The sequence below is a fragment of the Neovison vison genome, chromosome 5 (assembly GCF_020171115.1).
Source record: "Neovison vison isolate M4711 chromosome 5, ASM_NN_V1, whole genome shotgun sequence".
NCBI lineage: Eukaryota > Metazoa > Chordata > Mammalia > Carnivora > Mustelidae > Neogale > Neogale vison.
In genome coordinates, this window is record NC_058095.1 from 35,654,106 (window position 1) to 35,679,396 (window position 25,291).

At 34.4% G+C, this 25,291-nt stretch overlaps 1 protein-coding gene across 8 annotated transcripts in view; it reads left to right on the plus strand.

The window, feature by feature from the left end:
- Positions 1 to 25,291, plus strand: part of BCAS3 (BCAS3 microtubule associated cell migration factor) — a 588,867-nt gene that overhangs the window by 119,452 nt on the left and 444,124 nt on the right. For all 8 annotated transcript variants that reach the window (XM_044248512.1, XM_044248515.1, XM_044248514.1 and 5 more), the window contains exons 8-9: positions 20,267 to 20,374; positions 23,484 to 23,560. In XM_044248512.1, the coding sequence (XP_044104447.1) occupies positions 20,267 to 20,374; positions 23,484 to 23,560 (185 nt within the window). The remainder of the gene's footprint in view (positions 1 to 20,266; positions 20,375 to 23,483; positions 23,561 to 25,291) is intronic.

Sequence of the window (25,291 nt, forward strand, 5' to 3'; positions counted from 1 at the left end):
GATTCCATACAAATTTTAGGATTATTTGCTCCAGCTCTTTGAAGAATGCCGGTGGAATTTTGATCGGAATGGCATTAAAAGTATAGATTGCTCTAGGCAGTATAGACATTTTAACAATGTTTATTCTTCCGATCCAAGAGCATGGAATGGTCTTCCATCTATTTGTGTCTTCTTCAATTTCTTTCATGAGTGTTCTGTAGTTCCTCAAGTACAGATCCTTTACCTCTTTAGTTAGGTTTATTCCCAGGTGTTTTATGGTTCTTGGTGCGATAGTAAATGGAATCGATTCTCTAATTTCCCTTTCTGTATTTTCATTGTTAGTGTATAAGAAAGCCACTGATTTCTGCACATTGACTTTGTATCCTGCCACGTTGCTGAATTGCTGTATGAGTTCTAGTAGTTTGGGGGTGGGGTCTTTTGGGTTTTCCATATAAAGAATCATGTCATCTGCAAAGAGAGAGAGTTTGACTTCTTCATTACCAATTTGGATACCTTTTATTTCTCTCTGTTGTCTGATTGCTGTTGCTAGGACTTCTAATACTATGTTGAACAAGAGTGGTGAAAGTGGGCATCCTTGTCTTGTTCCTGATCTCAATGGGAAGGCTGCAAGCTTTTTCCCATTGAGGAACATAGGCAGTAATCTCTTTGATATCAGCCACAGCAACTTCTTTCAAGATACGTCTCCAAAGGCAAAGGAAACAAAAGCGAAAATAAACTTCTGGGACTTCATCAAAATCAAAAGCTTCTGCACAGCAAAGGAAACAGTCAACAAAACAAAGAGGCAACCCACGGAATGGGAGAAGATATTTGCAAATGAAAGTACAGACAAAAGGTTGATATCCAGGATCTATAATGAACTCCTCAAACTCAACCCACACGAAACAGACAAACACATCAAAAAATGGGCAGAAGATATGAACAGACACTTCTCCAATCAAGACATACAAATGGCTATCAGACACATGAAAAAATGCTCATCATCATTAGCCCTCAGGGAGATTCAAATTAAAACCACATTGAGATATCACCTTATACCAGTTAGAATGGCCAAAATTAACAAAACAGGAAACAACATGTGTTGGAGAGGATGTGAAGAAAGGGGAACCCTCTTCCAGTGTTGGTGGGAATGCAAGTTGGTGCAGCCTCTTTGGAGAACAGTGTGGAGATTCCTCAAGAAATTAAAAATAGAGCTTCCCTACGACCCTGCAATTGCACTCCTGGGTATTTACCCCAAAGATACAGATGTCGTGAAAAGAAGGGCCATCTGTACCCCAATGTTTATAGCAGCAATGGCCACAGTCGCCAAACTATGGAAAGAACCAAGATGCCCTTCAACGGATGAATGGATAAGGAAGATGTGGTCCAGATACACTATGGAGTATTATGCCTCTATCAGAAAGGATGAATATCCAACTTTTGTAGCAACATGGACGGGACTGGAAGAGATTATGCTGAGTGAAATAAGTCAAGCAGAGAGAGTCAATTATCATATGGTTTCACTTATTTGTGGAGCATAACAAATAGCATGGAGGACAAGGGGCGTTAGAGAGGAGTAGGGAATTTGGGTAAATTGGAGGGGGAGGTGAACCATGAGAGACTATGGACTCTGAAAAACAAACTGAGGGTTTTGAAGTGGCGGGGGGGTGGGAGGTTGGGGTACCAGGTGGTGGGTATTATAGAGGGCACGGCTTGCATGGAGCACTGGGTGTGGTGAAAAAATAATGAATACTGTTTTTCTGAAAATAAATAAATTGAAAAATAAAAGGAAAAAAAAAAGTTACGGTAAGGGGGCGCCTGGGTGGCTCAGTGGTTTAAGCCTCTGCCTTCAGCTCAGGTCATGATCTTAGGGTTCTGGGATCGAGCCCCACATTGGGCTCTCTGTTCAGCGGGGAGCCTGCTTCCCCCCCTCTCTCTGCCTGCCTTCTGCCTACTTGTGATCTCTCTCTATCAAATAAATAAATAAATAAATAAAAATATTAAAAAAAAAAGTTACGGTAAGTTGGAGCGTCTGGTGGTTCAGTGGGTTAAAGCTTCTACCTTCAGCTCAGGTCATGATCTCAGGGTCCTGGGATCGAGCCCTGAGTCGGGCTCTCTGCTTGGCAGGGAGCCTGCTTCCTCCTCTCTCCCTGTCTGCCTGTCTTTCTGCCTACTTGTGATCTCTGTCTGTCAAATAAATAAAATCTTTAAAAAAAAGTTACGGTAAGTGAAGAACAATAAGTAGATTTTGTTGCTGTGATGCAGTTGATAACTGTAAGCAAACATTTTACAGTTATTTTTTATAATTTAATTAACTTTCTCCCTGAAGGAAGAGCACAAACCAGAAATACAAGAATCCAGGGAAGACAGGGTGAGATAATAGAAGGGAAAGAAATAGAAAGAAAAAACCCCCACAAATTTGTCACAGGATTGATGGAGAAATTGGAAGGTACAGAAGGGAGAATAGATAGAAAACTGAATAAAATGGGAGCTAGAGGAAAATGGAAGGAAAATTAGAATATAGCATGGTTCCCAAATAAGAGAAGCAAAATAATACAATGAAGGAAATGTCAACTATCAGAATGGTGAGTCCCACAATATATCATTGTACAATTCCTATATTTTAGGAACTCAGGCTCACCTCATATTCCCCTACAGTGACTGAAGCAAATAATATAAGACCCTTGAGAAAGACTGTAAAGCAGCTCCGTTACATTAGAATAAAAAACTGTAGATCAGGTGTCAGTAAAGTTTTTCTTTTTTGCCATATACAAAATATTTTCAACTTAGTGGAGTATATAGTCACTGTGGCAACTACTGAACTCAGCCTTAGAAGATAAATAAATAAATAAATGGGTGTAGCTGTGTTCCTCTGAAACTAGTAGTAGGGGTTGGATTTGGGACATAGTGTGTTGACCTCTACTCCACAGTAAAATTTTTGAAAATTTTTTCTAAATAAAATTTTAAGTGCTATGTTTATGGTTTTTATTAAAAATTTTTTTTAAAGGCTTTTATTTATTTATTTGACAGAGAGGGAGACCAGTGAGAGAGGGAATACAAGCAGGAGGAGGGGGAGAGGGAGAAGCAGGCTTCCCGCTGAGCAGGGAGCCTGACACAGGGCTTGATCCCAGGACCCTGGGATCATGACCTGAGCTGAAGGCAGACACTTAACCGACCCAGCCACTCAGGTGCCCTATTTTATTTTATTTTTTTTTAAGGTTTTATTTATTTGTCAGAGAGAGAGAGAATGAGCAGCGGGAGAGGTAGAGAGAGAAGGAGATGCAGACTACCTGCTGAGCAGGGAGCCTGCAGGGGGACTCCATCCCAGGACCCTGGGATCGTGACCTGGCTGAATGCACATGCTTAACTGACTGAGCCACCCGGCACCCCGATAGAGACTTATTTTAAAAAATACAGTGGGGGCAGCTGGGTGGCTCAGTGAGTTAAAGCCTTTGCCTTCGGCTCAGGTCATGATCCCAGGGTCCTGGGATCGAGCCCCACATTGGGCTCTCTGCTCAGTGGGGAGCCTGCTTCCCCTCTCTATCTGCCTGCCTCTCTGCCTACTTGTGCTCTCTATCAGATAAATAAATAATTTTAAACAAAAAATGTGTATTATGCCTTTGGCTGCCTCCTAATGGCTTGTGAGATGAAGATTGAAGAACATCAGATTCTAACCCTAATTCTAACATTACCTTGTGTTTTTATGTGGAGATATTACTCTTTTCTGCATGATTACCTCCCCATGTAAAAGCATTGTTAATATAACTCTCTTAACTTACGGGAGTATTGGAAGTTTTAATTAGCCTGTATTTATTTAGCACTTTACAGAAGAAAAATTGTATTATTAACTAGGCTAATCACAAATTTAGCTTTTAATATGGTAAGTTTCCATTTCTTTGGTTTTCTTTTTAATTACTTATAAAAAACGTGACCCAACTGGCTTTTGTTCTTTGAGAGCTGAATAAGAATACAAATAATGTAATACTATCAAAAATTTTCCTCTTATATTTAAAGGATTAGATTCAGTAACACATGTTGAAGGTTGTGCAGCTTTTTCCCATTTAAAAATAAGTGTTTCCATTCTTCTTGCAATTTGTGGTAGATTTAAAATGTCTTTGCTATTTTGTGTTTCACTTTATACATGCACATTCTTGGAAAATGTCACTTTCTCAAATACTTTGCTCCGCTTTTCCTAATTTTGATTCAATCTGTTAAATATCATGAATAGAAATAATAAAAGTCTTTGTAAAAGGAAAATGGCATTAATGTTTAGAGTTTTCAAATCATAAAAGCCATATTTCACATTGCTTAAACATGATGCTCATGGTATTACATTACAAAAAACTATTTTGAAAACATTGTCCATGGTAAGAAATGGCTATGATTCTAATAAAATACATGAAAATAAACAAAAAACATATTGTTATAAAAATTGAAAGTAGATTCTGAGACTCAAAATTTAAGAGGCTAACTATAGGAAACAAACTGAAGGTTGTTGGAGAGGAGGTGGGTAGAGGGATGGGGTAATTGTGTGATGGGCATTAAGGAAGGCACTTGATATAATGAGCACTGGGTGTTATATGCAACTGATGAATCACTAAAATCTACACCTGACCCTAATACTACACTATATGTTAACTAAATTGAATTTAAATAAATTTAAAGCTAAAAATATATTTGATAGAGATTTATAAATTTGAGCTTAGGAGCTTAATAATGTATTATTTGTTTAGGCAGTCTTTAAGTTTCAGAGATAAAGTGTAAGGTCGTGATGTCATAATTTGTTCCCATGTTATTACAAAAATGCTAAAGTACTCAATATCCTACTAAATCTTCACAAAAAAAGCCCGAGAGACCTGGGTCATTCCTCATTTTCTAGATGGTAATAACCTCATTTTGACATGGGAAGGTATTACTGATTCTTCCATGGAAAGATATACTTCAATAGGAGGACTTAACTGTACAGACCTAAAAATCTTATTTAATTTCTATTCTTTGACCAATTCGTGCTCCTTTAATGGTTCATTTGGCCAGCTTCACTGTTGGCTTTTTTTCCTTATGTAGTAATTTTTGAATCTGAAACAAACTGTCAGAATGTTTCCCCATGTTTATAACGTGTATTAGTATTATTTGTATATAAAATTTCTGAGGTGTGATGGATTGAGAGTTCTGATGATCATTCAACCAAAGGATATGGTTATATATACTTGACCAAGTCTTCTAACTGTACAAACTCAATTTATTAAGAACAATTTGATATAACCTCAGAAAATTAAAATAGCTCTTTGATTAAAAGAGCTTAATGTGGGGCATCTTTGGCTTAGGTCTTGGTCTCAGGGTCCTGGGATTAAGCCCTGCATCGGGCTTTCTGCTTAGCAGGGAGCCTGCTTCTCTCTCTCTCTCTGCCAGCCTCTCTGCCTACTTGTCATCTCTCTCTCTCTCAAATAAATAAATAAAATCTTTTAAAACAAAGTGCTTAATGCTCAGTAGTTTTCCAGTTTTATTATTTTGGAAACTATCTCTGTTGTCTTAATAAAAAATGAATTAGGATACCAACAATGATGTGTAACAGAAGAACCTGAGAAATGGAAGTCCACTCAGATTTGTTTCAGAATAGTTTGTATTGGAAAATTAAAAAAATTATTGAAATATATATTGGTTTAGCATAATTATTCATATTCTACTTTAAGAAACTAATATGCTAGTAGTCAGTAAATCATAACTCTAGATACATTGCTCAAATTTAATTTTCAAATACAGTAAGTGAAAAGACAACCTGATTATTTTTGAAGTACAATGAATGGCAGAAGGATTTAAACTTTTATATTTCCATTAAAATTCCTACTGGTGGCTTTTTTTTTAAGTTTTTATTTAAATTCCAGTTAGAAAAAAAAAATAAATTCCAGTTAGAAAAAAAATCCTACTGCTTTTTGACTGGGATTGTACTATATCTAAAGGTCATTGTGTGCAAAAGAGGGAGAATGCCTATTATCTGGTTATCTGTTGTTGTGTAAGAAATTAGGACAGCCTTAATGTCTTAAGGCAGCAGACATATAGATACAAGACCCAGTGCTCATCAGAAGTGCACTCCTTAATCCTAATCACCTATTTAATTCATCCCTCCCACCCACCTCCCTTTTTGATGGCAGTGGAATTTCAGTTTATTGGTAGTGGACATCCATACTGTCCATGCTACTTCATAACATATCATATGTAGTGGTATTGGCCCCTATTACTCTGGTGCTAACTTCTGGGGCCAAGATGGCCCTTGCCTGTATGGTGATAGAAAATAGAAAGTGAGCTAATGCAAGTTTTCAACTTTCTATTTAGGAATCTGACCATAGCTAGTTCTAAGCCCCTTTCCCTCTACTTCCCAATATTCCATATACTCTGTGGAATAGGGCTTCTCTGTGACTTCTCATGGTGGGACATAGTTCCTTCCTCCACTTTTCTCTTTTTTTATTGAGATGTAGTATCCTCTCCCTTTTTCTTATTCCTACTCTATTGTCCATTTCCTAAGCTCTTTTCTTTTATATCCTCGCATTCTGCCATTGTATTGAAAATAAATTCCTCTATATCTACAGCCTGGCTTTTCTTTCAGAAGTCACAATTTCCTAATAATGCTCCCTTAATTAGATTTTTGTATTCTCATAGTTTTGTTAATTATTCTGTTTTTTTTTTTTGATTAGTTTGTTTTATGTAGTATTCATTTTTTTTAAAAGATTTTATTTATTTATTTAACAGAGAGAGATTGAGAGAGAGAGATCTCAAGTAGGCAGAGAGGCAGGCTCCCTGCTGAGCAGAGAGCCTGATGTGGGGTACAATCCCAGGATCCTGAGATCATGACCTGAGCCGAAGGCAGAGGCTTAACCCACTGAGCCACCCAGGTGCCCCTGTAGTATTCATTTTTTTTTTTTAAAGATTTTATTTATTTATCAGAGAGAGCGAGAGAAGGAGAGAGAGCAAGCACAGGCAGACAGAATGGCAGGCAGAGGCAGAGGGAGAAGCAGCAGGCTCCCTGCTGAGCAAGGAGCCCAATGTGGGACTCGATCCCAGGACGGTGGGATCATGACCTGAGCCGAAGGCAGCTGCTTAACCAACTGAGCCACCCAGGCATCCCTGTAGTATTCATTTTTTTAAAAAGATTTTATTTATTTGACAGAGATCATAAGTAGGTGGGGTAGGGGGGGAAGCAGGCTCCCTGCTGAGCAGAGAGCCCGACACGTGGCTCGATTTCAGCACCCTGGGACCATGACCTGAGCCGAAGGCAGAGAATCCAACCCACTGAGCCACACAGGTGCCCCATGTAGTATTCATTTTTAAAAAATTGGCTTAAAACATATAATTCCTTTTTCTGTGGTGTCTTGATCATTGTTCAGTGAAGTTAAGAGGAGAACCTATCTCCATACTCCAGACCAGATGTACTCTTTTGCTCTTCTGTCTACACTCTTAGTCACACTGCTGTTATATACCTTGTGACCATCATGACAGACTGTGCCATTTGTATAGGTTCATATTAGTCATCAGAAGAAACTAGTACTCCCAGATCACTTCTAATTCTTCCTCTCTAATCCTCATAAGACCTTCCTCCCCTGCACTTCCTCTCCTAACTCCTGTATTTTTCTTTATTCATACTGTTCATCTATACTTATCATTTGGTTTATTTCACTTATTTATGTGTTTATATTAGTCTTCATCTACTAGAATATGCTCAATGAAGGAAGGAACTTTGGCCTGTTTTGTTCAGATTGGCTAGAACAGAGATAACTAATTAAATTTATCAAGTGAATTCATTATTACAAATAAAAGGCAATGATTCTCTTCCATCATTCTGAGAATGAAACCCAATTTTGACACTTTTTTTGTTCATTGTTTACTTCCATATTGCTCTATAAATTTGATCTTTAACCATTTTAAATCTGTGATATATGAGGCATTAGGATACACTGCCATCACCTATAATCCTCTGTTCTCTGAATATAGTTCATTTTTTTCTTTTTTTTGTTTTCCTTTTCAAGGTACTGTGGTATAGCTCTATATGGATACAGTTTAATACTTTACACCTATCCATAAGTTGCTTGACCTTATGTTAGATACCTTCTCTGGTCATATAAGGGGAGGGCCTTTGTAGTAAAGAGCATGGCCTTTCAAGACTGCTGACTACTCATGGAATGGTTAGTAGGTCATTTCTTATTAAGTTGGTTATGGCTGGCAGATCCTTTAATTGACCTGATGGGTAAAGTATTATAGTATTTCAAAGAAAGAAGCAAACATTGTAGTCAGTCTGAAGAATTTTGGAGATATAGGTGTGTAGAAACGGGAATGAAAGAGAGCCAGGTAGATAGAGACCATGAGTAAAAAAGGCACTAATGGTACATGAGCTAGAGTACAAGTTGAAAGAAGAGAGTGTTGACTAAATATTTAAAAAAAAATTGAGTCAGTATCATTGCTTAGATGAAAGGTTGACAGTGGGGTGTCTTTGATAGTTTCTGAAAAAGGAATAAATGATTAGAGATATTGTTTAGGAAGATTACTATGGCAAAGTAGATAGATTTTTTAGGTTCGTAACCTTTGAGTGTGATACAAAGAAATAGATCACAAATCCCTATGTCTATAGTCCCTAACTGTGGGCACTGCTCATTACACTCTATTTCTGAACATCTTGTTTTTCCTTCATCCATTCTGATTACTCCTCCAAAAATATTAATTGATGGTATACTATGTTCTAGGCACATGACGAGGTCATGAGAAATGGATGATAGGTTGTTGTTAGTGGCTTGAACAAGATCACAGTATATTGGAGATCTGAAAATAATGTTAATAAGGATAAAAATATTGTAATATTTTTGAACCATCATTGTTTCCCAAAGTTCTGTCCTCTGTTCTATTCTTTAGGTTAAGTTATCCTTTTTTACTTATTTATCAGCTTTTTCTGTCAATATGGTTGAAGAGATAACACACAGATGCCCCCACCCACTGTCTTTCTCAAAAATCTTACTGTTTCCTAGACCAGGTAATGGTGTGTTATCTATCATTATTGTATCAAGCAGAGTATTTTCACTGCTCTAAAAATCCTTTATGTTCTGCCTATTCATCCCTTTCTAACTTCTGGCAAGCACTGATCTTTTTACTGTCTCCATAAATTTGTCTTTTCCAGAATGTCATATAATTGGAACTTAATTCCATTTTAAGGCCAAATAATATTGTTATGTGTAGACCATAATTTGTTTATGCTTTTGTCAGTTAAGGGATGTCTACGTTGTTTCTACTTTGTGGTTGTTATGAATAATGCTAATATGAATGTTCATGTATATGTTTTTCTGTGGACATATGCTTTCATGTCTCATGAATATACACCTAGGAATGGAATTACTGGGTTAGATGGTAGTTCTGTGTCTAGCTTTTTGAAGAGCCATCAAACTATTTTCCACAGGGGGTGCACCATTTGACATTCCCACCAGCATTGGACCAGGGTTCCACCCTAAATCCTTGCCAATTCTTGCTCTTTTTCAGTTGTTTCATTACAACCAACCTATTGGTGTGAAGTGGTATCTCATTGTGGTTTTGGTTTGCATTTCCTTAATAACTAATGATGTTAAGCATCTTTTCATATGTTTGCTGGCCATGTATCTGTCTTCTTTGGAGAAATGTCTAATTGTATCCTTTGTCCTTTTGTGAGTATAGGTTGTTTGTCTTCTTTTTATTGAATAGTAAGAGTTCAGTATATTCTGGGTACTTGACTCTTATCTCTGATTTACAATTATTGTCTCATATTTTTTAGGTTGTCTTTTCACATTCTTTTTAACTGATTCATCAGTTGCATATAACACCCCGTGTTCATTATATTATGTGCCCTCCTTAATGCCCATCACCCAATTATCCCAATCCCCCACTCACCTCAGCCCCAGCAGCCCTCAGTTTGTTCCCTAGAGTAAAGAGTCCTTTTGGTTTACCTCTCTCTCTGTATTTATCTTGTAATTTCCTTTCCTGCCCTTGTGTTCTCTGTTTTGTTTCTTAAATTACACAGATGACTGAAATCATGTAGTATTTGTCTTTCTCTGATTTATTTCACCTAGCATAACACACTCTAGTTCCATCTTGTCATTGCAAATGGCAAGATTTCATTCTTTTTGATGGCTGAGTAATATTCCATTGTATGTATATAGCTATATCTATATATATCTACCAAATCTTCTTTATCCATTTATTCATCAGTGCATATCTGGGCTCCTTCCATATTTTGGCAATTGTGTGGACATTGCTACTATAAACATTGGGGTGCATGTGCCTCTTCAAATCACTGTTTTTGTGTCCTTTGGATACATACCTAGTAGTGCAGTTGTTGGGTCGTAGGGTAGTTCTATTTTTAACTTTTTGAGGAACCTCCTTACTGTTTTCCAGAGTGGCTGTACCAGTTTGCCTTGCCACCAACAGTGTAAGAGGGCTGCCTTTTCTCTGCATCCTCACCAACATTTGTTTCCTGACTTGTTAATTTTCGGCATTCTTACCAGTATGAGGTGCTATCTCATTGTGGTTTTGATTGGCATTTCCCTGAAACCAAGTGATGTTGAGCATTTTTTTTCATGTGTCTTTTATCCATTTGTAAATCTTTGGAGAAATGTCTTTTCATGTCTTCTACCCATTGCTTGACTGGACTCTTTGCTTTTTTGGGTGTTGAGTTTAATAACTTCTATATAGATTTTAGATACTACCCCTTTATCTGATAGATCATTTACAAATATCTTCTCTAAGTTTTTTCACTTTCTTGATAATGTCCTTTTTTAAAAAATGTTTATTTATTTGAGAGAGAAAGAAAGAGAGAGTGAGTGGGGGAAGGGCAGCGGGAGAGGGAAAAGCATATGCAGACACTGCCCCGCTTCCCTTCCAGCCTCCCTTCCACCCGCTGATCAGGAAGCCAGAGGCAGGGCTTGATCCCAAGATCCTGAGTTCATGACTGAGCTGAAGGCAGATGCTTTAACCAGTTCAGCCACCCAGGTGCCCCTGATAATGTCCTTTGATGCACATATTTTTCAGTATGATGTAAACCAATTTACGTATTTTTTTCTTTTGTTGCTTTTGCTTTTGGTATCATGTTTAAGAATATTGCCAAATCCAAGGTCCTGCAGATTTATCTCTATATTTCCTTCTGAGAGTTTTATAGTTTTAAATCTTATATTTAGGTCTTTAATCTATTTTGAGTTAATTTTTAGTTATGATAAGATAGGGGTCCAACCTAATTCTTTTGCAGGTAGACTTTCAGTTTACCCAGAACCACTTCTTGAAGATACTGTCTTTTTCCTCCATTGAATAGATTTGGCACCTTTTTTGAAAACTAACTGATACTAGAATCAGAATTCGGTTCCATTGGTTTATATATCTGATGTTATGTCAGTATCACAGTGTTTTGATTAAAATCTCTTTATTGTAGGTTTTGCAATTGGGAAATGTGCGTTTTCCAGGTTTGTTCTTTTTCAGTACTGTATGGCTATTTGGGGCCTCTTGCAATTCAATTTGCTTTAAGGTTTGCTTTTCATTTCTGCAAAAAGGGGCAGAAATTGGAATTTTGATAGATATTGCATTGCTCTTGTTAATGAAACTGCTTTCTTAATTTCTCTTTTGGATTGATAATTGCTGTTTTATATGTGTTGATCTTGGACCTTCCAATATTCTGGAATTTATCATTTCTAGTATTATTTTGTGGATTCTTTGAGATTTTTTAATATATTAGATCATGTTATCTGTGAATAGAGTGAGTTAGTAAATCTTTTTATCCAACTTATTAGATTTTTAATATTTTTTTCTTGCCTAATTGCTTTTGCTAGATTTTTCAACACAATGTTGAATAGCAGTATTAAAAGTGGGCGTCCTTTTCTTCTTCCTAACCTTAGAGGGAAAGCATTCAGTCTTTTACCATTGAGTATAACATTAGCCGTGGGTGTTTTATAAATGCCCTTTATCATATTTGGAAATTTTCTTTAATTCCTAATTTCTTACATTTTTTTTTTTTATCATGAAAGGATGTTGAATTTTGGGAAATGCTTTTTCTCTATCAGTTCAGATAATCATGAGTCTCCCCCCACCCCCACCGCATTCCATTAATGTGGTGCTGATTGTTAAGGAGTTTATTATTTAATTCCACATATTTGTGGCCTAGTGGTTATTTAAGAGGTTATTGTTTAATTCAACATATTTGTGAATTTCCAGTTTTCCTTCTGGTTTTGATTAGCAATTTCATTCCATTTTGGTTAGAAAGCTTGTTTTCATTGTTTTTTAATTTATTCAGACTTGTTATGTGGCTAACATATGGTGTAGCCTGTAGAACATTCCATGTGTACTTCTTAAGAATGTGTATTCTGTTGGGTGGAGTCTTCTATAAGTTGGTTACGTTTAGTTGACTTATACTGTTGCTCGTAAGCTGTGTTAATTTTTCTTCATTCTTTTTAATTTCCTCTGATGTGTTATTTCAGTTGTCTTATTTTCAAATTTGCACATTCTATCTTCTGCCTATTCTGATACTCAGATACAGTTCTGAAACTTTTAGTGTGTTTTCCATTTTAATTATTGTACTTTCCAGTTCCATTATTTCTATGTGGTTCCTGTTTCATAATTCCTAGATTTTTACTGATTTTCTCAATTTGTTAGTTTATCCTCCTATTTTCTTTTAGCTTTTTGAGTATGATATTTAAGTCAATTGATATAAATTATTTGTATACTAAGTGCAATATCTGGGCTTCCTCAATGTTTCCCTCCATTTATTTCTATGAATAGGCCATCCTTTCATGGTTTTTTGTGTGCCTTGAAATTTTTTGTTAAACAGTGGGCATTTGAATATTGTAATCTGCAGCTCTGAACATCAGATTGTCCTCTTCCCTAGAGTATGTTGTTTTTGCCAGTATCCACCCATTGTTTAGTGGCTTTTCCAAGCTCTTTGTAAAGCCTATGTTTATTGTCTTATGTGATTACTGAAATCGCTGTTATCTTGGTGGTCAGGCAGTGACCTGACGGAGATGTTCTTACGTGACAGACACCAATAAGAAAAAAGAAATACTCTAACATTTGCAAATTGGTACAGAGCTGGGATGGTCCTTGAGTCCATAGTGATGGCATCTATAACACTGCCTTAGCCTTCATCTCCAGCTTGTTGCAGACTTTAAGGGCCAGCCAGAGATGCAAGTTATGTGCTTGCAGTTCTTTTTTGAGCAGACATCCAGCTCTGGGCATGTATATTATATTCTTGATTACCCAGGTCAGTGTACACACCCACACCCACACACATGGTTTTTCTTTCTCTTTCATTTAATTTTAATTTTAATTTAATTTAATTTTGTTATTTTTAATTTAAATTTTTTTAAGTTAACACACAGTACAGTATTGGTTTCTGGAGTTTTCTTTCTTTAAGATTATTTTATTTTAATTCTGGTATAGTTAACATACAATGTTATATTAGTTTCAGGTGTTGTATTAGTTGCAGTGATTCAACATGATTTTCTTTTAAAGGAATTGGCTTACATGATTGTGGAGGCCCAAAGGTAAGAAATAGCATAGGGTGGCAGGCTGGAAACTATAAGGTGGGGATAGATGTTACAGTCTTAAGGAAGAATTTCTTCAATAATATGTATTTCCATAAATTGAATCTCTATGTTCAGTTCTTTTTATCTGCTATTTTCCATTTCATTCCTTTTATTCATTTCCTTTCATTCTAGAACTGTTTTGGAGGCTTATCTTATACTTCACAGATTCAATTTTCTGAACAAAAGTTGGATATCATTAAAATTAAATACTTCTGCTCTTCGAAAACACTGTCAATGGAATGAGAATATGAAACACAGATCAGGAGAAAACACTTGGAAAATACACATCTAACAAAGGGCAGGTATCTAAATATATAGTGATCTCTCAAAATCCAACAATAAGTAAATAAAAAACCTGATTAAAAATTGGGCAAAAGACCTCACCTCACCTCCAATGTATAGATGTCAAATGAGCATATGAAAATATGCTCCATATCTTATAAATCATCAGGGACATTCAAATTGAAACAATTATGAGATACTACTACACACCTGTTAGAATGGCCAAAATCCAGAAAACTGATAACATCAAATGCTGGTAAGGCTGTAGAGCAATAGGAACGCTCATTCATTTCTGGTAGGAATGCACAATAGTAAAACCACTCTGATAGTTTGGCAATTTCATACAAAGCTAAACTCTTACCATATGATGAATGAAATTACCTTGCTTGGTATTTACCCAGAGGTGTAGAAAATTTATATTTGCACAAAAAAGAGCACACAAGTGTTTATATTAGTTTTATTTATAATTACAAGAACATGGAACCATCAAGATATCCTTCAGTGAATGAGTGGGTAAAGAAACTGTGGTACATCTGAGTAATGGAATGTTGATCAGGACTAAAATGAGCTATTAAGCCACAAAAAGAAATGGAGGAAAGTTAAATGCATATTGCTAAGTGAAAGAAGTCAGTCTGAAAAGACTACATCCTCTGTGATTTCAGTTCTACTCTGGTAAAGGCAAAACTGTGGAGATAGTAAAAAGATCAGTGTTTGCTAGGGTAATTGAAGGAGGGGTGAATAGGCAAAGCATACAGGAATTTTAGGGTAATGAGTTTATTCTTTATGATACTCTAATGTTGGATATATGTCATTATAAATTTGTCCAAATCTATAGAATGTATAATACCAAGAGTGAACACTTATGTAAGCTGTGGACTTGAGTGATTGTATGTCATTATAGGTTCGTCAGTTATAGCAAACATTCCATTCTGATGGGGGATGTTGATAAAGGGTATTCTATGCATGAATGGTAGGAGGAATATGTGGAAAATCTCTGTGTCTTCTACTCAATTTTGCTATGAAGCAAAAACTCTAAAAATAAAAAAATTAATAAATATATTTATATTAATGTTTTTTAATATGAGAAGTATTACAGAGAAGGTATACTGAAGTAGGCAAGGTATTTAGATGGAAATGTTTAGTATTTTATTGTTTATCTTCTATATTTATAATATTTAAATATTTTTCTTTTAAGAAATCTATTTTGTTTTATAGTTCCTTTTTTAAAAAAAATATTTTATTTATTTATTTGAGAGAGAGAGAGAGAATGTGAGAGGGGAGAAGGTCAGAGGGAGAAGCTGATTCCTTATGGAGCTGGGAACCCAATGATGGACTTGATCCTGGGACTCTGGGATCATGACCTGAGCTGAAGGCAGTCACTTAACCAACTGAGCCACCCAAGTGCCCAGTTCCTTAATTCTTAATTTAACCAGTGTATTTTCAATAATGGAAACTTTTAAAAAAAATTTGCCCTTCAAATAGTTCTTATCAGCACTCCTCACTGAAATGAATGAACTGTGTAAATACCATACCATTGACTGTGGGAGGAGTTTTCCCTCTGTAAGAAAAGCTTAATAATATCCCTTATGGGTATAGGTCATGGGTACAATAGGTAACAGATTATTCTGATACAAAATTTTTCAGCTTACATTCTTGGTTACTCACCATAAAGCAAGCTAGTTGGAGAACAAGCTAGTAAAGAGGTCAGTTAAGGATGATTTGTGTTCAGTTCTATTTTTATTTGTATTTGTCATGAAAAGTACAACATAACTTTATACTATGCACTTTGATATCTATGTATTGGAAAGACAGAGAAGCTGGGGCCACAAGTTAGACTTCCTGAGCCAACCATTCAGTAATAAAAATTGTATCATTCCTGATTTCTTTCCAATCTCTGCTGTTTGCTTCCAATATATTCAGTTAGATTTTAAATTTGGCTCTCAACAATTCTATATGGCACTTTTTTCCCTTAAATAATTAATTAGGCTTATTGTAAAGTTAAGTGATAGCTTTATGATTAAAATGTCAAACACAAACCTGTTAAAATGTTAACCCATTTGAGTTCTAGAGGTCTAATGAAGACTCATTCTCTATACAACTTTCTTGTGGCACTTCCTGGTGTGTATTAGAGTGCAAAGTAAAAGCTTATTTCATGTTTGTATGTTTTAGTTTTAGTTTAACATACATTCTTTCTGTTATGGGGCATGCATACTGGTGATGTTATGGAAAACTTTCTCATTAGCCTATCCATGAGGAAAATTAAGATTGTCTTTCTGTGTTCCAGGGAAATAGTCAAGGCTTTTAAAAAGAGAGAAAAATAGAGAACAAAAGGATATGTCAGGCGTGTACACAACTGTGCTATTGGCAGATAACATGACTCCATTATGAATGTGTGACTTTCTGAAAACCCTTGTTTTAAAAGAATTTTTTCTGTTAGTCATTGAATAAGAGTTTTTTTCCATATATAAATTCTTCCAAGCCTTGTTTGGTCAACTCTAAACTGAGCCTTCATAGCATTTGTTTTGTCCACTTCTGTTGAAGGTTTTCTGCAGAAACAATCTCAGTTGTGACATTGTATGCATGCCAGTGAAATGATCAGAATTCAAGTTTCTAGCGTACTGTGCTATAATGAGCTGCTAATTGAAGGTGACAAGCTATTTTTTTCTTCCCGGTTGGTCTGGCAAAATGTTAGATTTCATTCATTATTAACTCACTGCTTCTCAGCAGAGGACTGGATTAATTAGTTGGGAACATTAGGAAGAAAATTTTTGCCTTGTGTCAGTGTTAGAGATAGAAGTTCAGGTTTTATTCGGTTCTTCCCCTCCTCCAGTTTGGCCAGTTGTATACAGTTGTGTAAGGATCCTCCATAATCAAGACACAGCAATGTTTTCAGCATCCCGTACACTTTTCATGTTATTTCCCTCTTTCCCTGCCCCTTGGCAACCATTGATTACTTCCTATGATTATAGTTTTACCTTTCTGCCTTTTCATGGAAAGGGACTCATGCAGTGTGTAGACTCTGTTCTGGCTTTTTTCTACTTCATAATGGTTTTGAGATTCATTTATGTTTTATATGGATAACTCGTTCTTTAAAATTGCTGAATAATATTCCATTGCTTCAGTATATCACAATATGTTTATCCATTCACCTATTGATCTACATTATTGTTTTGTTATTATGAATAACAAATTACCTAGATTTGACGTATGGTAAGGGTATGTTTAATGTATAAAAGCTGCTAAACTATTTTTCAGAGTGACTGTGCCATTTTGCATTCCCAACAGCAATATATGACATTTTAATTACTTTGCATTCTTGTATTACCAGCCTTTTAAATTTTAGCCCTTCTAGTGAGTGTAGTGGTATCCCTTAGTGGTTTAGTGGTTTTAATGTGCATTTCACTGTTCAGCACCTTTTCAAGCACTTAGTTGATGTCTCTTTATCTTCCTTGGTAAAGTGTCTTTTAAAATATTACGGCCTTTAAAATGTGTTGTATGTATCATTGTTATTGAATGATAAGAGTTCTTTTTATGTTCTGGATACAAACCCTTTGTCAGATACATCTTTTGAAAATATTTCCTCACAATATGGGACTTGCTTGTTCATTTTTAAATATAAAGTTGATAGTTTTGCTCATTTTGGGTTATCAGTTATGTCTGTAACTCATGCTTTTTCTTATTTAAGAAATAGATTTTATCTAAATTTTGTTCTAGAAATTTAAAAAACTTTTAAATTATAAGTTCAGTTTCTTTTATAGATATTGGGATATTTAAATTATTTGTTTCTTTATAGATTGGTTTAGATTGGTTACAGAAGATGAGGCTTTAGTTCCATAGATTCTTTTTCTTTGACTTACCAAATAGAAGCTATTTGGTTCTTATGTTTGGTCCTTATGTTAGACTGTGATCCATTTTTGAGTTAACTTTTGTATGTAAGTTAGGGGAAAATTTAATTCCTTCCATGCAAATATCTAATTTTTAAAGGCGACATTTGTTCAAAAACTGTTCTTTTCATCGCTTAATTATACGTTTTTTTTGGTGAAAATCATTTCGCCATATGTGTGAGTTTATTTATGGCTCTCTATTCTGTTCCCTTGACCTGTATTTCTTTGCTCAGACCAGTATTATAATACCTATTTTCCCCTTAAATTGAGATATAATTGCCCTGTGACATTGTATTAGCTTCAGGTATATGATACAATGATTTGATATTTGTATATATTGCAAAATGGTCACCACAGTAAGTCTAGTTAACATTTGTCACCACACAGTAACCATTTCTTTTTCTTTTGGTGAGAACTTTTAAGATCTACTCTCTTAACAACTTTTAAATATATAATAAAGAATTGTTAACTCTAGTTACCATGCTGTATATTACATCTGCAGGACTTCTTAATATTATAATTGGATGTTTGTTCCTTTTGACTATCTTCTCCCATTTTGCATACCCTTACCTCTGGCAACTCCTAGTCTGTTCTCTCTATTGATGAGTTCAGGTTTTTTGATTTTTAGAATTCCACATATTAGTGAGTTCATATAGTATTTGTTTTTGTCTGACTTGTTTCATTCAGCATAATGACCTGAAGGTCTGTGCATGTTACAAATGGCAAGATTTCCTTTTTTTTTTTTAAATAAAATACCTGAATAATACTCCATTGCGTATCTATATCTGCATCTAACACATTTTCTCCATCCATTTATCCATTGATGGACACAGGTTGCTTCCATGTCCTGTTGTAAATAGTGCTGCTATGAACATGGCAGTGCATAGTGTATCCTTTTGAGTGAGTCTTTTTTTTTTTTTTCCATCAAATACCCAGTGTTGGAATTGTTGGGTCATATGATAGTTATGATAGTTCTATTTTTCCTTTTCTTTTTCAAGTTTTTATTTATTTATTTATTTATTTTATTTATTTATTTGAGAGAGAGAGCATGAGCGAGGAGAAGGTCAGAGAGCGAAGCAGACTCCCCATGGAGCTGGGAGCCTGATGTGGGACTCGATCCCAGGACTCCAGGATCACGCCCTGAGCCGAAGGCAGTCGTCCAACCAACTGCGCCACCCAGGCGTCCCTCAAGTTTTTATTTAGTAGGATATCTAAACGTTTTTATTTAAATGATTGATGGAATTTACAAATGAAGCCATTTTTTAGGATATCACTGTAAAAACTTTTAAATTATAAGTTCAGTTTCTTTTATAGATATTGGGATATTTAAATTATTTGTTTCTTTATAGATTGGTTTAGATTGGTTACAGAAGATGAGGCTTTAGTTCCATAGATTCTTTTTCTTTGACTTACTCCGGTTTCATTTCATTTCATATTGTACTACTAGTTCCCTCATTGAACTTTTATTGGATTTAACTTGCTATTCTTTTCCGACTTTGTTAAGATGGAAACATCAATCTCTTCATCTGTTCTAGTGTCAGGAACTCAGTGTCTTAATTACTGTACCATTCCAGTTAAGTCTGATCACGTGGATTGCATATTTTTTTAAATTATTTTTTAAAAAATATTTATTTATTTATTTATTTATTTGACACAGAGAGAGAGATCACAAGTAGGCAGAGAGCAGGCAGAGACAGAGGGGGAAGCAGGCTCCCCGCTAAGCACAGACCCGATGCGGGGCTCGATCCCAGGTCCCTGAGATCATGACCTGAGCCAAAGGCAAACGATTAATATACTGAGCCACCAGGCACCCCTATTGTGGGATTGCCTTTTTGTATATTTTGACGTACAGATTTGTATTACTGGGTTTTATACTTACACAGTCAAGTTCTTGGCAAATAATGACAGCTTTATTTCTTCTGAATAGTAATTTATTTTCTTGCCTTATGCACAGGACTTTATGTACTATGTTGAGTAGATGTGGTTTCATACTGAATATTCTTTTCTAGTTTCTGATTTTAGGGTGAAGATTTTCAGTGTTTTACCATTATATATGGTTGATAGTTTTTATTTTAAGGTTGCTGTAATTTATCAGATTAATGAAATATTTCTTATAATTAACAAGTTTTTAAGTTTATCAAATTCATATCTATATTTACTAAGATAATCTTATGATTTTTTCTTTTCTATAGTAATAATTTGGTGAGTTTCATTTTCTTTTTCCCAAATTTTATATTTCTGAAATGAGTTAATTGGGATATATTATGATTTTTTTAGTAGTTCAAATCAATTTCCTTATATTATGTTAATTAGGGGTTTAACAATCATGTTAATAAGAAAATGTAGAGTTTTTTAATTGATCATCCATGTATTTTATTTCAGATTTATCCATTCATGTTCTTTTTTTAAAATTATTTTTTAATTGATTTTTTTTTTGGTTGTTGTTATGTTCAGTTGGCCACTGTGTTAGTACATAATGAATCATTGAAAATGTAGAGTTTACTGGCCCTGCCACATTTTTAAAAAATAATGGCGCATTTTTTTTTTTTTTAGCACAAGTCCACCTTACTGTTGTGTAGATCTCTATTCACTTCGTACTGGGGAGATGGTCAAGTCTATTCAGTTTAAAACACCTATCTATGATCTCCATTGCAACAAACGGTAAGCATTTCTTTATCTGTTTTTCAAAGTAAGGTACCTCCCGGGCAGGTAGAGCTCTACTAGTATCATTTGCCATCTATGATTTTGAAGTCACAAAATACCTTCTGAATTCTGCCAAATGGAGTAGCTGTTAAGATTTCTGAATAAATGTTATCAAACTTCCAGTCTTGACCCATTAGTGAATTAAGTTTAGTGAGTCATAACTAGCATTTAAAAACTAAAATGGAAAAGAATAAAAAGTATCTGAGCAATGTACAAAGATTAAGTATTGCTTTGAGGAACTTTTTTACATACATAACATAATGTTAATGGATAGAATGTATGTGGATCTGTGGTTTGTGATATGCAGTATAAATTTCCTATTAACATTCATCAAAACAAAGCATATTCTGAACAATAAAATGGCTTTTAAATATTGTTATTTCTTTATATTTCTCAGTAGAGCTAAAACATGGACTAGGCAGATTTTCCTTCTTTCATTTCTAGGAAAATACTCAGATCTGGGTTGAACCTGTCCTAATGACAATGAAGAATTAGTTTATAGCCACTGAACATTAGGGAAGATAGGGGCTTTCAGAATCTCTGTTACTCAGTACTTCCTTTTACATTTGAGAAAACTGCAGCCCTGCAATAGTAAATGTCTTGATCGAGGTCACGGATGGAAACTGTAAATCTTACATCTCATAAAAAAGCAAATACATGGAATGTGGAAAACACAATAATTTATGCTGTGTCAATATAAAATAAATTTTGTAATAAAAGACTCTCAGGTTAGATTTTAAAGGGATTCGAAGAATGACTCAGAAAGGTTGGCTGTTAAAAGAAGGTAAAGACATACCTGACAAATATAAACTAAAAGAACATGTGGGTTTGATACTAATGATAAAAATATTTGAATTCATGCAGAAAAATGAAATAGGACAAAGAAAAGCTGTTCAGTGATAGGGTGCCATTTATAGTGGAGATCTAATTATTATGCATATTTATACTATTTATACTTCAAACTCAAAATTATAGGAAACAAATATTATTGCTGGGATAATGTAATTATCCAATGACACATCAAATTATTCAAAATCAGCATTATTGAGTGGGTGGATCTAGTGGGTAATATATTTAACCTGGGGAAAATATAATAAAAGCTCTTCTTCAAGTGTCCTTTGTGTTCTCACAAAATAGATAATGTACATATTTAGTCAAACAGAAACTTAAACACACTTTGGAAAGGGAGATTAAGTACAAATAAGATTTTTAGGTCACAATTTACTTGTACATTTGTGTACAAATGTGTACAAATACACAAATACACTAGAAAACAGAAAAACGCAGTGCAGTTGAATTTTTAATAAAGTATTTCTTGGCATTATTTTTTTGAACTGTTACAGTAAATTTGTACTTATTCCAAATACTTTGTTTCTGGATGATGCAGTTAGGTCAACTTTTCTTAAAACAGATATTTTTGTGTTTATTACTTTTATTTTTAACTGTGAAATAATGAGCACATTTAATATTTCAACATACATAAATTACCATAAAAATTGATGCAGTTAATCTTTTCATAGTCATCTGTGCGCTCATCATAGGTGATTAATGATGGTGAAACTTCTGAGTAGGAGTAAAAGCAGATAAAAGTGATTTATGAATATGAGATGTCATTAATGAAAAGTGATTACAAAATTCTCTGGAAATTTTTTTGATGTAGCAAAGGTTCATATTTACCTTTTTTAAAAATGAAAAACCATTGAAGATGTATCTTCCAACAAAAACACCTGTTGATTTGGACACATTCTGTAATTTTAAAAAATTTAGAAGTTACATGAATTCAAATGTGGTAAAGGTTAGAGGAAAAGTTATCATTTGGATGTCAGGATACTGCTTAGATTTTGCTCTATAAAATGCTCTGGTTAATTCTGCCTTTGGTTTTGCAAATCAGTGATATGACACAGTCTTTTAGACTTAGGAATATTCATAATAAATTAATCCGTCCTTATGGAAATGATTTTGTATGTTACTCTTCTATTGGGAGGGGCTGCTTGATTATAAGAAAACCTTTTTATCTCTGTCTCTCTGCATTTTCTTTCTTTTGAGTTTGTCACCTTTTTATTATGGATTCTCTAAGCCTTTTAACCTGGGTCTGATGATTGGTTGGTTTCTTATGTTAAGTGCCATAACAGAATCATTTATTATGTGTTGTCAGCTGTGTTAAGGATTTTGTTCTGCATTAGCAAATGAACAAGATTAATAAAGCATGCATGTTAAAGACAACATTTTCTTTTTTTCCCACTCATCTTTAACATCTGTTACTCAGATTTACTTCCCCCAAATTTAGAAAAATACCCTGAGCATGTTAAATATTTAACAATTATAATCTTTTATTTGATTATTAAAATAACTTTGTAGTTTGGGTCTTTATATTAATGTTATGCAAAGAAAAGTACTCAAAAACATAATTTATAAAGTAACCTCATCTGGGATGTATTTTAGGAATTTTGGTTATAAAATACTTTCTAACTCTTATTTTTCTAATTTTTTATTTTTTTTTTTACAAATCTTGGGTTCTGGGAGAGATATAGTTCATAGAGATTCTGATTAAATTTTAATATATTGAGTCAATCAGAAATGACTCATTTATACTGAATAACAGTTGTCTGAGCTTGGTTTCTTTCTTTCTTTTGCTCTTGCATTGGGAAATTCAGCAATCATTTTAAGTGTCAGGTTATATAAATCCATTTTATGTTTAATTCCATGACTTTGAGCCCACACTGGAAAAACACTTTTAGTAAATAGCCAGCAGTTTATTGATTTCATACATTCCTAATGAAGATAGATTTATTTGATTTATAATGAATGAAAATAAAGTTTTATTTAGAGGAAAATAATGTTTTGAGCTGTGGTTTCTTCTGTGACTTTTCTTCTTCTAATCATGTCTTTCTTGATTACAGTAAGGATTTTGTGGTTCTGTTTTTACATTTTAAGAGGCTGATGTTTCTTGACTAAATTGCATTAGTGGATACTTCTTTAAATCTAATGATTTAACTTATTTATGATTTAATTTACCGAATTTCGCATTCTCATTTTTTGTTGTTTTTTCCTCCCCCTCTAATTTTAGGATCCTCGTTGTAGTCTTGCAGGAGAAAATTGCTGCCTTTGATAGCTGTACTTTCACAAAAAAATTTTTTGTCACAAGTATGTATCAACTTGGTTTATTTCTTATAATATGCTTTTGAGTTTATGCTATTTGATAGACTCAGCAAACTTATTGTAAACATTACATTAGTATTTTGTGGTTAGTTTTAGTTGTTTTGATATTCCTGTGTTTTTGTGGATCTCTTACTACTCTCATTTTATGGTATGTATTTTCAACCTACAACACATTTTTTTCCTCTTAGTGAGCAAACCTTATACTATGTTGCCTCAGTTTCTCCTTACATACTCTCCTTGAGTAATTGTGATTAATTTAGGTTCATGTAGCCATGCCATACTTTTTGAAGCTGTTGTTAAATTATTTCATTAACATAATATTCTTGAAGAGATAACTGGATTATCATATATGAGGGATCTGAAACTTAGAGAGATGTGCCAGTCTCTTTCTTTTCTCCCTCCTTTTTTCTTCATCTCCCACGACTTCCAGTATTGTTTGAAAGTGCAGGAATCTGGAGCCACATACATACTCACTGACTGGCTGATTGATGTTTTTTTCTGGAAGGAATTGGTTCATGCAGTGGTAGGGAGGGGCTGGGAAGTCCCAGGACTCTGGGGCAGGCCAAGAGGTGAAGGAGAGATTCCAGCAGGAACAGAGTTCAAATAAAGTCTGGAGTTAGAATTTTCTTTTTTTTTGCTTGCTTCTGGAGCACATATACTAGAATTTTTTTTTTTTCACCACACACTAGTAAAACAGTAGTTTTCATTCTTGTATTTTAACTTCTTGAACTCTCCATCAAAGCTGTAAGCTGTTTTTTCCAGAGTCTGATTATGCACGTGATGTAGAGATAGTTTTGTTGGAACAGATTTCAGTTTTTTTATAACTAGGTAATCCAACTCATATTGCTGTTGCTCTTGAAATACCACAACTATTTACATACTTATTCATTAGGTGTTTACCTGATACCTACTATATATTAAGCCCTGGGTAGTAGACATATCTTTTCTGATTAGAGGTCATGTTCCTGAGATAACTGATACATTATCATTTATAGGTAATTGCATACATTATATAAGATATATAACACATAATACAATAATTCATTATAATGCATAGTTTATAATTTGGTAGATTAGGAAGAAGAATTATGAGAGTTTGTCTTTCTTAGCTTGCAATAGTCTCTGACAGATCTACAAAGATAGTAATGGAGATTATGTTCATTGAGATAATTTTTGTTTTCTCACAAACTCTAATGTATACCATTCATATATTTAGCCCCTGGGACATTGAACTAGCCCAGCGTAGGATCTCATTAAATATTTCTTGAACGAGTGAGTGAGTACATTAATTCAGCTATCATTGATTTTATGGTAATCAGAAATTTATTTGTGGTTAATAATTATTAAATGTAGATCATTAGCCAGGATCTTATGTTTTCACATCTATATGTAAAAAAATTAAAAGGTTTTTGAGGAGCATATATTTGTTAATAACATCTTCATTCACAAATGTATTTTGTATATAATAGGGGCAGCTTTGGATATTATATGGTCTGTTTTAGTATATTCTTTTTATACAGTTCTTATGCATTAATATATTACACTGTATTTGTGTTACTTGTTATTATAATTAAAATAATTAGAGAAATAGAATGTATATGAGTAACCATGTATAAATCTATCTATGACCTCCATATTTGTGAGCTACAGAGCAGTGAATCAGGACAGAGTATGAATATTTCAGCCAGATTCAGATACCAGGTTTCCCTGAGCATT